Here is a 15,082-nt window from a genome sequence, read left to right as displayed (position 1 = left end):
CCTCCCAGCCCAGACCTGTGTGCTTTCCTCTGGCACATGCTCCCTGCTGCGCTGTTGCTGCGCTGTTACAGGTTCCTTCTGGTCAGCCTAGTGGGCCCTTAGGGGCAGGGAGGGAGAGATGTGTGCGCCTCTCTTGAACTGACTGCTTTAGTGTGATTTGGGGGAGAGAAACAGAGTTGAAGGAAATACATGGGGAACATATTTTCTTGTCTGTTTCTCCTGTTGTGATGGGAAGGGATCAAGAATAACTCAGTACACACTACCTCATCCCAAAAGTTCATTTCAGAGCAGTTGTTTGGGATTCAGATATTTTCCTGTCACCAGGTTAGAGTGTAAAAGCCTGTTTCAGCGTGTTTGGTGCGCAGTGTAGCCCACAAGATAGAATTAGGACCGGGTCCGTGAGCAGGAAGAGTGTCTGACAGGAGCGCTCTCCCTCACGTGCAGCGTGTGTTCCGAGGTAACGGAACTCATTCAGCGTTATCGTCGAGTACCGTAGTTCGGTTTCTTTAGGGAGAAATAGTCAGTCAACTGCTGGGTGCTAGACAGTCTGAAATATACTACAGAAGTGCCAGACTCAGTACCTGTCCTTGGGAAGAGCAGTACTAACTCAACTGTCTGTCACTTTGCACTTTCCCAAAGTTCTTCCACATCCGTTACCACCCCTGAGCCTCTTCCTACTCGGGAGAGCAGGAGCACCAGTGATGCCCTTGCCTTACAGAGGCGGACAGGGCCGTCTGCAGGCATAGGGGCTGGGCTCCCAGAGGTGAAGCTAAGACTTGTTTTCCACCCATCCTCACACTGTCTTCTGAGGAATTTCACCTTCCTGTTGAGACGCACCCAATTAATTTTTAAATATACGTTTATGTTGTTGGCATTGATAAATGTATCTTAGGAGCATTCAGTACCATTTGGCATTAGAGACTGGCTTGTGCCATATCATGTCTTTTAAGACCCTGAAAGAATGAAGGAAGCAGAACTAGGAAATGTGTCCAACCTGATCTCCCTTTGAAGCAAAGAGTCTGCAGGTTCTCTTGTTGCCCTCAGAAGCCTCAGGTTCCCCAACTTACATGTTTCTTTGCCCAGAGTGTACTCAAACCAGGTTCATTTTTATGGTTAAGGATGTTTGTGTGTGGAAAAAAAAATTCTGAGTAATAGTCCCTGACAGGTCAGGGTCTTTGGCTCTTAATAAGACAGCGCTGAGAATCAAGCCCCCTTTCTAGGGAGCAGCCTCCCAGCCAAGCAGGATTCCCAGAGCCGGGAATGACTCAGGCTGGAGTTGAGGTGTCCTGCTAGGGTTGGGCAGTATGGAGTCAGACAGGCTGGGTTGAGTCACGGCCTCGCATTTGCAAACTGTGGGGCCCTTGGCGAATGGTTTGAATGGTTTGCACCTCGGTTGCCTTCCTGTAAAATGGGCACAGTAATTCACTTTTGCAGGGTTTTTGAGGAACAAAAATAATATGTCTAAAGCTGGTGCTAAGATGTGCCCGGTATGTGGAAGCTGCTTAGATGTTGGTTTATGCCTATCCTGGGCTCCAGGTGGAGCAACAGAACCACACCAGGTTGAAGCAGGCTTGCTTTACTTGACACAGACATGGCTGACGTCAGCCCAGGGAGCCTTCTTTGGGGCCGTCTTTCAGTCATTAGATAGTTACTGAACACCTGAGTGGTGCCATTAGGCAGCTCTTGTAGTTCCTTCCTTGGTGGCCTTGGTTTCACTGTGGGATTGAGCGTGTTCCTGGGGTGCGACCTGGTCTGCAGCTGGTTCCCCCGCAGGAGAGGGGCGTACTAAAGTGAACCTGCACGCACTAGAACAGAGCGCCAGTGTGTGGCTGGGCATTCGGGGGCTTTATTCGGAAATCTTATTTTTCTCTTTGTGTATAGGCTGTGCCCTGTGCCCTCTCCTCTTACCTTAGACTTACTTGTCTACAGCTCCAGGCCCCCTATTCACACATGTCCACCCCTATTCCCACCCCACTTCTCACTTTAAGGAGGGAATTAAGTGATGACTGGAAGTAAGCTTTGAGGGAAGAGCATGCATTGTGTTGTCTTTGAGTGATGGAGCTATGGGTAATCTTGCTTCCTGTCCTTCCTTTCTCTCCCAAACCCTCTTCTCTGAGTTCTCTATGGAAAACATGGGTTATTTTTGTTTTTTTTAAGTTACAAATACATTAAAAGAAAAAACGTCGCAAGTTGATTGGTACATTAAGACCCCATAGCATTGAGAATCACAGTTTTTCTTGTCTTATATAAATTTGTAGAGCAGATATCCTGTGATTTTTTTTTATTTTTTATTTTTTTAATTTTTGCGGTGCGCGGGCCTCTCACTGTTGTGGCCTCTTCCATTGTGGAGCAGAGGCTCCGGACGCGCAGGCTCAGCGGCCATGGCTCACGGGCCCAGCCGCTCCACGGCATTTGGGATCCTCCCGGACCGGGGCACGAACCCGTGTCCCCTGCATCGGCAGGCGGATTCTCAACCACTGCGCCACCAGGGAAGCCCAGATATCCTGTGATTTTATTTAGAGTGTCATCAAGCATTTACTACCAATTTCACTTTAATTACAGTACTAAAAGGGCAAAGGGTATTCTGTTTGTGTTTGACAAATTTAACATTTGAGTATCTCCTGATTTTCCCATTATTCTAGTCTAATTTAGTTTTTCATTTTTACTTAAAAGAAATTGAGGTCTAGCCTACAAGCTGTTTGTATTCCCAGCAGTAGTTCAGTTCTTGAAATCTAGATCTTTATTGAATGCACGAATGAGGCTCCCCAAGAGCAGCTGATGATGACGGGTTTTCCCTTCTTTCCAGTTTTAAGTTGACACAAGACCAGTGTGTCATTAAGCCACATGATGCTTTCTGTGCTCTTTTCTTCCAGTCCCCTCCTGACCGTCTCTGAGCTCGGCTATCGCTGGTATGACTCAAGAGGTCATGTGGACCCAGGGATAGTGGTTGATCGTGATGCCAGTCAAATCCTGGCCATAAAAGAAGGAATCTAACTGTTCATCATGGAGAACATTTCTTGAGTGAGCCCTGAAGGCTGAGAGCTGATTCTGTTACTTTTATAAAATCACCAATCAAGGATTTCCAGGGACAGATGAGATTTTCTTGGCCTCTCTTAACCCATCTTGCCAACCCCTCTTGCCCCTCCCCTCTTCCCCTGCTTACAGATAGGAAGCCCTTCTTCTGTGTACCTAAGCAGAGCCTATTTGCCTGTAAGTCCCTCTCTAGCTTTTCCCACATCCTGTGGAGGAAAAGACCCGACTTTGCTTTCTTGATATTTTCATAGCATTTTATTCATAATACCTATAAACTACTAATTATATGCAATGTACTATAGTAGGAAGAACTTGAATTTTAGAAGCACGGAACCTGGTTTTGAACCTTGATTTCACCATTTGTCACCATTTATAATTTTGAGCAAGTTACTTGACCTGTAAGTCTCCCAAGGCATTAGAAATAAAAGCAAAAAAAAAAAAAAGATGGAACCCACTTACAAGCTTTTGTACAGCAAAGGAAACCATAAACAAAACAAAAAGACAACCTACAGACTGGGAGAAAATATTTGCAAATGATGCAACCAGCAAGGGCTTAATTTCCAAAATATACAAACAGCTCATACAACTCAACAACAAAAAACAAAACAACCCAATAGAAAAATCGGCAGAAGATCTACATAGACATTTCTCCAAAGAAGGCGTACAGATGGCCAACAGGCACATGGAAAGATGCTCAATGTCGCTAATTATTAGAGAAATGCAAATCAAAACTACAATGAGGTACCAGTCAGAATGGCCATCATTAAAAAGTCTACAAATAGCAAATGCTGGAGAGGGTGTGGAGAAAAGGGAACCCTCCTACACTGTTGATGGGAATGTAAGTTAGTGCAGCCACTATGGAAAACTGTATGGAAATTCCTCAAAAAAACTAAAAACAGAACTACTATATGATCCGGCAATCCCACTCCTAGGCATATATCCAGACAAAACTATAATTCAAAAGATACATGCAGGGACTTCCCTGGTGGTCCAGTGGGTAAGACTCCATGCTCCCAATCACAGGGGGCCCGGGTTCGATCCCTGGTCGGGGAACTAGATCCCATATGCCACAACAAAGGATCCTGCATGCCGCAACTAAGACCCGGCGCAGCCAAAATAAATAAATATTTTTAAAAAACAAGAAAACGAAAGATACATGTACCCCTTAGTTCATAGCAGCACTATTCACAATAGCCAAGACATGGAAACAACCTACATGTCCATTGACAGATGAATGGATAAAGAAGATGTGGTATATATATTCAATGGAATATTACTCAGTCATAAAAAAGAATGAAATAATGCCATTTGCAGCAACATGGATGGACCTAGAGATTATCATACTAAGTGAAGTAAATCAGGAAGAGAAAGACAAATACCATATGGTATCACTTATATGTGGAATCTAAAATATGACACAAATGGGGGACTTCCTTGGTGGTCCAGCGGTAAAGAATCCTCCTTCCAATGCGGGGGATGCAGGTTCAATCCCTGATTGGGGAACTAAGATCCCACATGCTGCGGGCAACTAAGCCCGCGTGCCACAACTACTGAGCTTGCACACCTCAACTAGAGAGCCCGTGTGCCGCAAACTACAGAGCCCACGCGCTCCGGAGCCTGTGCGCCATAACTAGAGAGAAGCCCGTGGGCTGCAACGAAGAGCCCGCATGTCACAACAAAAGATCCCGCATGCCACAACTAAGACCCAATGCAGCCCAATAAATAAAAAATAAATAAATAAAATTTAAAAAAAAATAAATTTAAAGAAATAAAATATGACACAAATGAACCGATCTATGAAACAGAAACAGACTCACAGACATAAAGAACAGGCTTGTGGTTGCCAGGGGGCGGGGGGATGGGAGAAGGTTGGATTAGTAGTTTGGGATTAGCACATGCAAACTGTTATATATAGAATGGATAAACAACAAGGTCCTACTGTATAGCACAGGGAACTATATTCAATATCCTGTGATAAATCATAATGGAAAATTATTAAAAAGAATGTATATGTATGCTAACTGAATTACTTTGCTGTACAGTAGAAATTAGCACAACATTGTAAATCAACTGTACTTCAATAAAAAAATGTTTTTAAAGTTACTTGACCTTTAGTTTCACATCTGCAAAAAAGAAAATAAAAATGCCTACCTTGTGGGACTCTTATGAAAAAATAAACGAGATTGTAGAATATAGCTAAAACTGTGCTTAGGGACTTCCCTGGTGGTTCAGTGGGTAAGACTCCGTGCTCCCAATGCAGGGGGCCTGGGTTCGATCCCTGGTTGGGGAACTAGATCCTGCATGCATGCCACAACTAAGACCTGGCACAGCCTAAATAAAAAAATAAATAGTAAAAACAAAAACAAAGACAAAAAACACAAAAAAACACAAAAATCAAAACAAAACAAAAAAACACTGTGCTTAGAAGGAAATTTATAGCTTTAAATGCATACATTAGAAAAGAAAGGCTGAAAATTAATGAATTAAGCTTTAATTTCCAGAAGTTAGGAAAAGAACAACTTGAACCCAAAGGTGGTAGAAGAAAGGAAATAATAAAGGGGAAAAATCAAGGAAAAAGAAGACAAATATTCAATAGACAGCTGAAAGAAAGCTAAAAGTTGATTCTTTGGGGAATTCCCTGGCAGTCCAGTGGTTACGACTTGGTGTTCTCACTGCCACGGGCCCGGGTTCAATCCCTGATCAGGGAACTAAGATGCCACCAAGCCACCCGGCATGGCCGGGGGAAAAAAAAAAAAAGGTTGATTCTTTGAAAAAAAAGAATAAAAATCAATAAACCTTTGATGAGACTGATGAATAGAAAAGGCACAAAAACCTAATGTCAAGAATGAAAAGGGGAACATTACTACAGGTCTTTCAGTTTTTAAAATGATCATAAGAGGATAATATGAACAGCTGTTTGCTAATATATTTGAAAAAATGAACTGGATTCTCTAGAAAACCACAACTTTACAAAATCATCACAAAGAAATAGAAAATATGTGAATAGTCTTCTACTTTTTAACTAGAGTCTGTCATTAGAACTGCTTAAAGAAAACTCCAGGCCCACATTATTTCACTGACAAATTCTGCCAGACATTGAAGGAAAAATAAAGCCAATCTTACACAAACATCCATATGTGATAAAATCTCTTAGTAGAATTGTAGTAGAAGGAATCTTTCTTAACCTGAAAAGTGATATTAAAAAAAAAATCCTATAGCAAACATTATACTTAATGGTGAAATGTTGACTACTTCATCTTTGAGACCAGAAGGGATCTCTGCATTTTATTGGAAGTCCTCTCCTGTGCAAAAAAGCAAGGAAAAGAAATAAAAGCCCTAAGAATTGCAAAGGAAGAAATAAAACTGTCATTATTTGAATATGATATGAATGTGTATATAGGTCATTCAAATGAATTTATAGGTAATTAGAATAAGTACAAAAAAAGGAAATAAATAGTGCAAAGTTGGTGGATACATGGTAAGTATACAGAAATCAGTTGCTTTATATGTTAGCAATAAACAGTTAAAGTGAAAAAAATTTTTAAATACTATTTATATCATCAATGTCATATTAAATGCTGAGTAGTACACTGACCAAAGGTGTGCGTGAACTCTATAAAAAGAGTACAGATCAACATTGAGAGAAATTAAAGAAGGCCTGAAGAAATGAAATACATTCCACGGATTAGGAGACTCAGTATTGTAAAGATGTCCATTAACTCAGAGTGGTCTGAGGATTCACCGAGATCCTGATCAAAATCCCAGCAGAGTTAGTTGGTTGGTTGGAACTGAACAAGGAGATTTTAAGGTGTATATGGAAATGCAGAGGGCTGTGGGACTTCCCTGGTGGTCCAGTGGTTAAGACTCCGTGCTCCCAACGCAGGGGGCCTGGGATCGATCCCTGGTCAGGGAACTAGAGACCTCATGCCGCAACTACAAGATTCCCCCATGCCGCAACTAAAGATCCTGCATGCTGTAACTAAAAGATCCCCCGTGCCGCAACTAAGACCCAGTGCAGCTAAATACATACATACATACATACATACGTCCAAGCATAGCCAAGCTGCTCCTGAAGAATAAAGTCGGAGGACTTCTTCTGCTAGATACCAAGAATTCTTATAAGATTGTGGTAATTAAGACAAGGTGGTATTGTCACAAGAACAGACAAAATACAGAATAGGGAACCTACATAAAGATCCACACATCTGTGGACAGTGGTGGCACTGCAGAATACGGAAGTAAAGAAGCTCTTTTTAACAAATCATGCTGGAACAGTTGTATATCCATATGGAAAAAAATGAAACTTGTATATCGTATCACATACAAAATTAATTTCTGGGTATGAAAAGTAAAAACCAACCAAAACAAAACCATTTAAAAGATGATAAAGGTAAATGAATATCTTTATGACCACAGCATAAGAAAAGACTTCTTAAACAGGACATAAAAAGCACTAACTATAATAGAAATATTGATAAGTTAGACTATATTATAATTAAGAATATTTATGCAACAGATGACACCATTAAGCAATGAAAAGGTAGGACATAGGGCAATGCATATAATTTATACAAGACATTAGCGAGGGAAATCAGATTAAAATCAGTGTTACAACTCACATGCATCTGAAGGCTATAAGATCAGCAGACTGTCTGTGAGGACTGGACTTTAGTAGTAACTCATAAAGAAACAGCAGCAAGTGTTTTGTTTTTCACATTTTATGTTCTAGAAGATTTGAGCTCAGCACTGAGGTAGTTACTGTCGGTGGTTAAGAGCATGGCTGGTGTGAACCTGCCTTAATTCAGATCTCAACTCCACCACTTGGGCAAGCTCCTTACCCTTTCTGTGACTCAGTATCCCTTTAACAAGGAGCATGATGCTAACACTTCCCTCAGAGGGTTGTCATTAGGATTAAATGAAGGCCCCAGGACCCCAGGTCACAGCCCATGGCAGGGCCTCCGTCAATGGAAGCTCATCCTAGGCCAGCACCCTTGCAGATTGCCAGCACATGCACGGCACTTAGTGCAGTGTCTGGCTCATGAGAATGTCTTCCCAGGCATTAGGTGATGACTGGCCTCCCCATTGCTGAGTGAAGGAGGGCTGGTGATAGTATCAGGGTGGTAGGGGAAGCCTCGTACAAGTGCTTATCCCAGTAGCAACAATCATGGGAAAACAAAAAGCAAATCCAGCTCCAGTCACTGGCATTTCTCACTACCTTTTGGTGGTTTGCTGGGTGGTGATTTTAAGAGCAATGGCTACCACTTCTAGGGTGTCAGATGTATGCCACATGACTTTGATTCCCTGTCTCTAATCCTCCTTCAGTCCTGTGAGGAAAATATTCTCATTTTATTGAGGGACTGACTCTTGGAAGAGGTGCCGCTGCTTCCCACATATTGGTGACATTTGAAGTCATAGGAAGGGATGAAACATTGCTGGGAGGTACAGGAAGAGCCTCAAGAATGGACCATGGGGTGTGCCAGTGATGGGGAGAAGGAGAGGGGGTTATCAGAGAGGGAGGAGAGAGCCAGGAGAGACCAGGATCACTGAGGGTGGTACAGGGTGCTTTGGGAGGGGTGGACGGTTGGGCAGGACCCCTACTGCAGGGCAGGAAAGGGGGACCTTGGGAGATGCTGATTGAGAATTCCGCTTGGGCGACCACGGCGGCCTGCCCTGAAGCCCCGCAGAAGTTGGTGCTGCTCTGTGAATGTCAGAGATGAGTTTTCAGGTCAACTGGTGCTTCAATACCAGTTGGGTTTTCCTCTGTGGTACAGACCCTGGTCCCCCAGGCCCCTCTTTTTTTCCTGTCTGCCTTACGACTGTCATGTGGAGCTGAAGGGAAGAGTGAGGACACTTGGAGCCAAGGGTGTTGGCCCAGGATGAGGCTCCCACTGAAGGAGGCCCTGCCATGGGCTGCAACCTGGGATCCTGGGGCCTTCATGCACCATCTCGTCTAACCCTCGCTCAAACCTGGTAGAGCACAGCTCAGGAAGCTGGGGCTCAGAGAACAGAATGGCTTTCCCACGGTCACCTAGCTCGTCAGTGGTAGAGCTCGTGAAGCTGAGCTTTCCTGATTGCCACCATCCTAGGCTTTCATCTACATTATCTCACTGACTCTTTGGGCAGGAGATCTTCAGTTCTTCCTCTTACTTTCTATGTCTACTTGGGTTTTTTTCTGCCTTGCCTCGGTTTCCTCTCTAGGACTTTGAATGTCTTTGCTGACTTCTGACCTCTTAGAGGAGACTGAACAGATCTGCTTTGAGGCTTCAGAAGGAAAGTATCATCAATTCTGAATTATTACAAGTCAGAAGTGAAGTGGTGGCACGGAGCTTCCAAAAGTCATTTATTAATATAAATGGAAGGCCTTGCACAATTTTACAGAAAGAGATTGGCCTTCCTGATTTTCTTTTACTTAGATTATGGCATTTACTTAATGACATCCATATATAAGCTTGGAGAATGTGTAAGTGGGGAGATGGGGAACAAGAGCTGAGAATCTGTGTGGGGGAGCTGGTTCTGTATTAGAAGCAACTCTAAACAACACACACACAGGTGAGCTGACTGCAGTCATTGCACATTGGGCTGTGGCTACGCGGGGTGCTGGTGGGGTCAGCTTGGCCTTGATCTTGGGAATGTCGCAGTCGCTGAGCACAGTGCTTTGGTGAGAAACAGGTCCCTGAACTGACAGGGAAAATTACCAAGTTGCCACTGTGTGACTTGGGCAAAGAAAGCTGGACTTTCCTTGTTTCCACTGGTCAGGTATGCACATGCCTCATCTCCAGTGCCCTCTGCAGGTCTGGTGTTTCTTGGTTTTGTTACTGGGCAGGGCATCCGTACCCGGTGATTCAGTTTCTCGCTCCTAGAAGTCTGTGTCTTTTCGTGCTGAGCCTGGTGGCAACCTCTTCTTGGCTCCTGGCACTTAGTAGGCTCTTAACAAATCTTGTGCAGAACTCATCTTCTGTTAGTGTCTAAACCAGGGCTGAACCCAGGCAGAAAATGAATTCCTAAAAATGAGCTTTTCAGGTGTCATGCTGCTTCTCTGCCCAGAGCAGGCGCCCAATCTCCCTGCACCTATCCCCTGCAGCTGCTCCCCGGAGCTGGCCAGGCAGCCCAGCCAGTGGCTTGATTTGGCCACTTTGAGACTCACCTGAGCCGAAAGCCCAGATATTCCCTGAGGAGCCTGGAGCAGGGACCAGCTGCTCTGGGTAGAAAACTTTCTGCTGCTGCAGTCATGGGCTGGGGTGCTTCTAGGAGGGCCCTGGCTAAGAGCATCGGATTCCACAGGAAGGGAATGCTGTGAAACGTAGCACCAGGGCCCAGGCCAGAGAAGCCTGTCCGGCCTTTGTTATATCCCAGGGATGAAAAGGACACTCTGCCTCTGTGATTATGGAGCAGAGATCCTGCCAGCATGCTGTGTGGAAGAGTGCATGTGTGGCACCCATGCCTGGTTATAGAGTTCGTGCATTTGGAGTACTTGGCTTCGAGATACCATAATTTGCTCTTTACTTCAAATTTATTGTCCGTACAGGGCTGTGTTCAAGTTTGGAAGCTGTGAAATACATCAGATTAAAACTTTTAATTAGCTATTAGATCTTAGGTTATAAGATACCTGATTTATTTAAAATTGAGATCATTTTTAGAAAACATCTTGGTATGATAGAACATCACCTTAACAAACAGGCACAGTTGGTGTCCTGCTGGTCTCCACCATTCGTTGCTTGGGTGACCATGGACAAGTTACTTAGCCTCCCTTAGCATCAGTTTTCTGAGCTGTAAAGTAGAGATAAAAGTAATGATAGTGATAATAATTACTATCGAATAATAATTACATTATCGTTTACTGCATAGCACTTACTGGAGACCACGTACTGTTCACCCCTGTATGTCCTGCCGCATTTGACCCTCACAGTAATTCCTTGCAGTATTGTCTCTCTTTTACAGATAAGGCCACTGAGGCACAGAGAGCTTAGGTACCTTGCCCACTGTTGCCCAGCTAGTGAGTAATGGGTCTGGGATTAGAGCCCAGGCAGCTGGTACTCCTTACTCTGCTCCTAGTCTGTCTCACAGGGAATCACGAGGATTAAGTAGGATAACATGTGGGAAAGTACCTAGAACAAAGCAAAGTCTTGTACCTTGTAAGTGTAACAATGTAGATCACTCTGCCTACCCTGCCCTACCTTCTCCCTCCTGTGGCTAAGCTGAGGCTTTGGACTTCTGACTGCGGCAGTTAGGAAAGTTTCAGATCTCTGGCTGTGTGGTCTGAATGCAGGGTGATATATAAGGGAGGGTGGAATCACTTTTTCATCAAGAAGTCAGGGAATCTCATCTGGTTGTGGACGGGTCATTCCATCAACGTGATTTGTGCTTGTGAATATAGCAGGGGGTCCTTCAACTTCTTCCCTCTGGCAAGGGAAATAATCACCCTGTTACCCTTGCTTGGATTTAGAACTTTACTCTTTCTAACTGACCCTCACACAGACTGTATCAGAATAAACTGGTCTGAATTGGGGCATCAGTGGCTGAAATGAGCCAGTCATGGAAAGGGGGAGACAGCGCCCAACACAAGCAAAGCCTGGTGGAAACTCTGTGGAGTGTGGAGTCAGGTGTCAAAGGTGGGTTATTTCTCCTCGCGTTTTACCCCAGGTCCTAGTCCTGTCGGATGGGTAGGACAGAGTGAGCCCGGAGATGCAGGGACTCTGCTTTGGCGTGTTCTCCTCACATGTTCTCTGTCCCCTTCTCCAAGGGATGAGGCCGATTAAGGTTATCAATCTGTTGATTTAAGTACACGGACTGATTGCCGAAAGCTCTTTGAGTTCCTCAGTTAAGATGTTGAAAGGTTTACTTGTTACTGTGAAATACACACACACATGCATATAACACACACATGTATGTCAGTGCCAAGTTTAGAGTTTATTGACTTTCTCCCACCAAAAGGAGACATTTTAAACTGCTCTGTACTGAAGGCAGTAATGGAAATGGAAGTTGTGAAATGGAGATGGCTTGCTTTTTTACCTTGGGAATTTAAAACCACAATGATATGTTTTTCTTTTATAGGTTTGTCTACGGATTTTGAGCATCTGAAGCTGACCTCTGAATTTAAGCATTCCCTGCTGCTCCCTCACCCTTTGAAGAGATGTCTGTCACTTATGATGATTCCGTTGGAGTCGAAGTGTCCAGCGACAGCTTCTGGGAGGTAATGCCCATGATTTCTTCTGGATGAATGCAGAGACCAAGCCAGTCGTGCCTGACACCCCCTCCCTCTTTTTTGGCTAGGTTTTGGGGGATGAGATGAACATACCCCCAAACCAGCCAGGCATTTGTGGTCAGATCTAGGTGGCAGCAGGTATGGCTTAGCTCTCAGTGAAGGTGGTAAACTTACCTTGTTAGGAGAGTTGGATTAATGAGAGAGGTTAGAGGTGTTAATTAAGGTCTTGTCAATTTGTCCACTCTCAGAGCTTCCTTTCCACGTTTAGCCTTGATGTGACTTGGCGTGACGTACACTAATTACCGGGCTTGGCCTGAGAAGCAGCATTACTTTTGAGTTTTGTATGGAAAAATGGACGGCGATGATGTGACACCATGTTGGACAGTACAGGCAAGTGGCCAGAGGGCTGAACAGACTACCCTTGTGCTTGCCGGAGCATCTTCTTGTTAGTCTGTGCCCATGAGGAATTCCTTTCCTAATCAGATTATTTTGTGGTGTGTGTGGGTTTTTTTTGGAGGTTACTTTTCCTGAACCCCACTTACTTCCTGCCTGCTGGTTAAAGCAAAGTCCACGTTTGATAAAATTTTGTTGATATGTCAAAACCCCCGGAACCTTCCCAGCAGCTGTGGGCTTAGTGGAAAGAGCACTGGCTCTGCAGTTGGAAAGATCTGGGTTCTGATCCCAGCTGTGCCATTACTAGCTGTCTGTGTGACCTTGGGCAAGTTGCTTGACTAATCTGAGCTTCAGGGTTTTCATCTTTAAGAGGGAAAATGATACTGGTCTTCGAGGGAGGTTGCCAGGATGAAATAAGAATGGAGACATCAGTGCCATGTGGGTGCTTTCCTGACACAAAAGGCTCAAGTGCTGCAAAAGATGAGGGTGAGGCCCTGGGGTTTGCTGTAAACTAAAACACATTAGTTCTATGAACTTAGATTAATTAGGTGTATAATTTTGTCTGACATCAAATGCCATCTGATATTATAAATCTATTTATTTTATTTATTTTTGGCCGCGTTGGGTCTTCGCTGCTGCGCGCGGGCTTTCTCTGGTTGCGGTGAGCGGGGGCACTCTTCGTTTCGGTGTGCGGGCTTTTCGTTGTGGTGGTTTCTCTTGTTACGGAGCATGGGCTCTAGGTGCGCAAGCTTCAGTAGTTGTGGCTCGCAGGCTCTAGAGCGCAGGCTCAGTAGTTGTGGCGCACGGGCTTAGTTGCTCTGCGGCATGTGAGATCTTCCCGGACCAGGGCTCGAACCCGTGTCGCCTGCATTGGCAGGTGGATTCTTAACCACTGCGCCACCAGGGAAGCCCCCCATGTGATATTATAGTCTAACAGAGACAAGTGATCACAGGAGCCCAAGATTTAAAAAGATGGACTCAAAATTCTCTCAACACTTTTCTTCTTTGGGTATTGGGGGAAATGTCATTATTGACTTTTAGCTGAATACTTCGTTTTATTAAAAGTGTGTGTTTATTGAGCACCTCCTGTGCTAGGCCCTGTGAGTTCCAGTGGGAAATGTGACAGCCTGAGTCCCTACCCCTCGGCTGGTAGCAGCCTTGCTTGTGGGTGTCCAGGCTGGAGCTCAAATTTCAGTAGCCAGAGAGGCACATGTGGCCTGGGAAACATTTCACTGAAGGCAGCAAGAGTGATGGGGCAGCAACGGAGTCACGGGTGCATCCCAGCCTCTCAGCAGCAGCAGCTCCCTGGCATAGTCAGGTGCATTCTCACAGCGTGCGGGAAGGTCGGTGGTAAAACTAGATAAAAATGGATCAGAACAGGCAGTTCCAAGCTGCAGTGTGGAGGTGCCTCTGGGACATCGCTGGGATTCAGGACTGCCCCTCTGGTCCCATATGCAGTCCTGAGTTCACAGGCAGGCAAGCTCCGCCTGCTGTCCTCTGGGGAGGCTGTGGCCTCGCCAGCATTGCAGAAGCACTTGGGGAGCTGGCACTGGCTACAGAGACCTCCGGTGAGCTCCTGTGAAGCTGGCCTTTAGAAATGCAGGTTCCTGTTCTTCTCAACACTGATCTGAAACTATAGACAGAATCCTTTACAGTCGTGGGGAAACTTTGTTTGGTAACTGTCGTGGCATTGCCATCAGCGCCTGCCTTGAGCGAGGTGGTAGTATGGAGAGGCTGGAGCACACGAACGGCCTTGTGAGGGACAGACCAGGAGAGGCAACAGGACAGGTTCAGACACAGGCTTTGGAGCCAGTGGCCTGGGTTTGACTCCCTGCCTTGTCACTTAACTGTGTGTGTGTGGCTTTAGGCAAGTTACTAATTTTTCTTTTTCTCATTTTCCCAATCTGTAAAATGGGGATACTAACAGTACCCACATCCTAGGATTGTGAGAGTTAAGGGAACAAATGCATGTAAAGTGGTGTCGGGCCTCAAGACAGGTGCTGGCTGGGAGCTCTGTCCCTCTGATCTGGGGGGATGGGGGGGGCCATCAGCACACACACAACATATAATCTGTTCCTCTGGGGTGTGTTGGTCAGCATTGCCATAATTACCCAGATGCCAGAAGCTGCTGTGGAAAAATTAAGTAGCTAAATATAGTGCTATTACAGAAGTCTTCACCTGCTGGTTAAAAAAGAAAAAAGTAGGTGAAAGTTGCCAGTGTGTATTGTCAGCATATATTAAGTCAAGTAGCTTGAACAAGTCCTGTCATCGATGTAAACCCTTAGGCACCCTGTTAAATTCTTAACTGCGATGTCGGTAGACAAGAACATCTCTTGTATGAAGAATCCTAAGGATTCTTCAGGCTCTGCTCATCTTGTGATGCTGTCCCTGAAATTACTCTTCATCTCATATGAATCAGCAGTGCCGCCCTCCTCCCCCTCCTCCTCCCCCTCC

The 15,082-nt window shown here is 44.9% G+C and overlaps 1 protein-coding gene across 2 annotated transcripts in view; it reads left to right on the top strand.

The window, feature by feature from the left end:
* The first annotated feature begins 12,082 nt into the window (after positions 1–12,082).
* PACSIN2 (protein kinase C and casein kinase substrate in neurons 2) overlaps positions 12,083–15,082 on the top strand; it is a 42,042-nt gene continuing 39,042 nt past the window's right edge. The window contains exon 1 of one of the 2 annotated variants that reach the window (XM_028484866.1): positions 12,083–12,223. In XM_028484866.1, coding sequence (XP_028340667.1) covers positions 12,164–12,223 — 60 coding nt within the window. In that variant the 5' untranslated portion in view covers positions 12,083–12,163. The remainder of the gene's footprint in view (positions 12,224–15,082) is intronic. The other variant, XM_028484867.2, reaches the window with a different exon arrangement.

This window comes from Physeter macrocephalus, unplaced genomic scaffold (genome assembly GCF_002837175.3).
Source record: "Physeter macrocephalus isolate SW-GA unplaced genomic scaffold, ASM283717v5 random_259, whole genome shotgun sequence".
In the NCBI taxonomy this organism is placed as follows: domain Eukaryota; kingdom Metazoa; phylum Chordata; class Mammalia; order Artiodactyla; family Physeteridae; genus Physeter; species Physeter macrocephalus.
The sequence above is the reverse complement of the archived record's forward strand: the minus strand, read 5'-3'. Positions and strand labels throughout refer to the sequence as shown.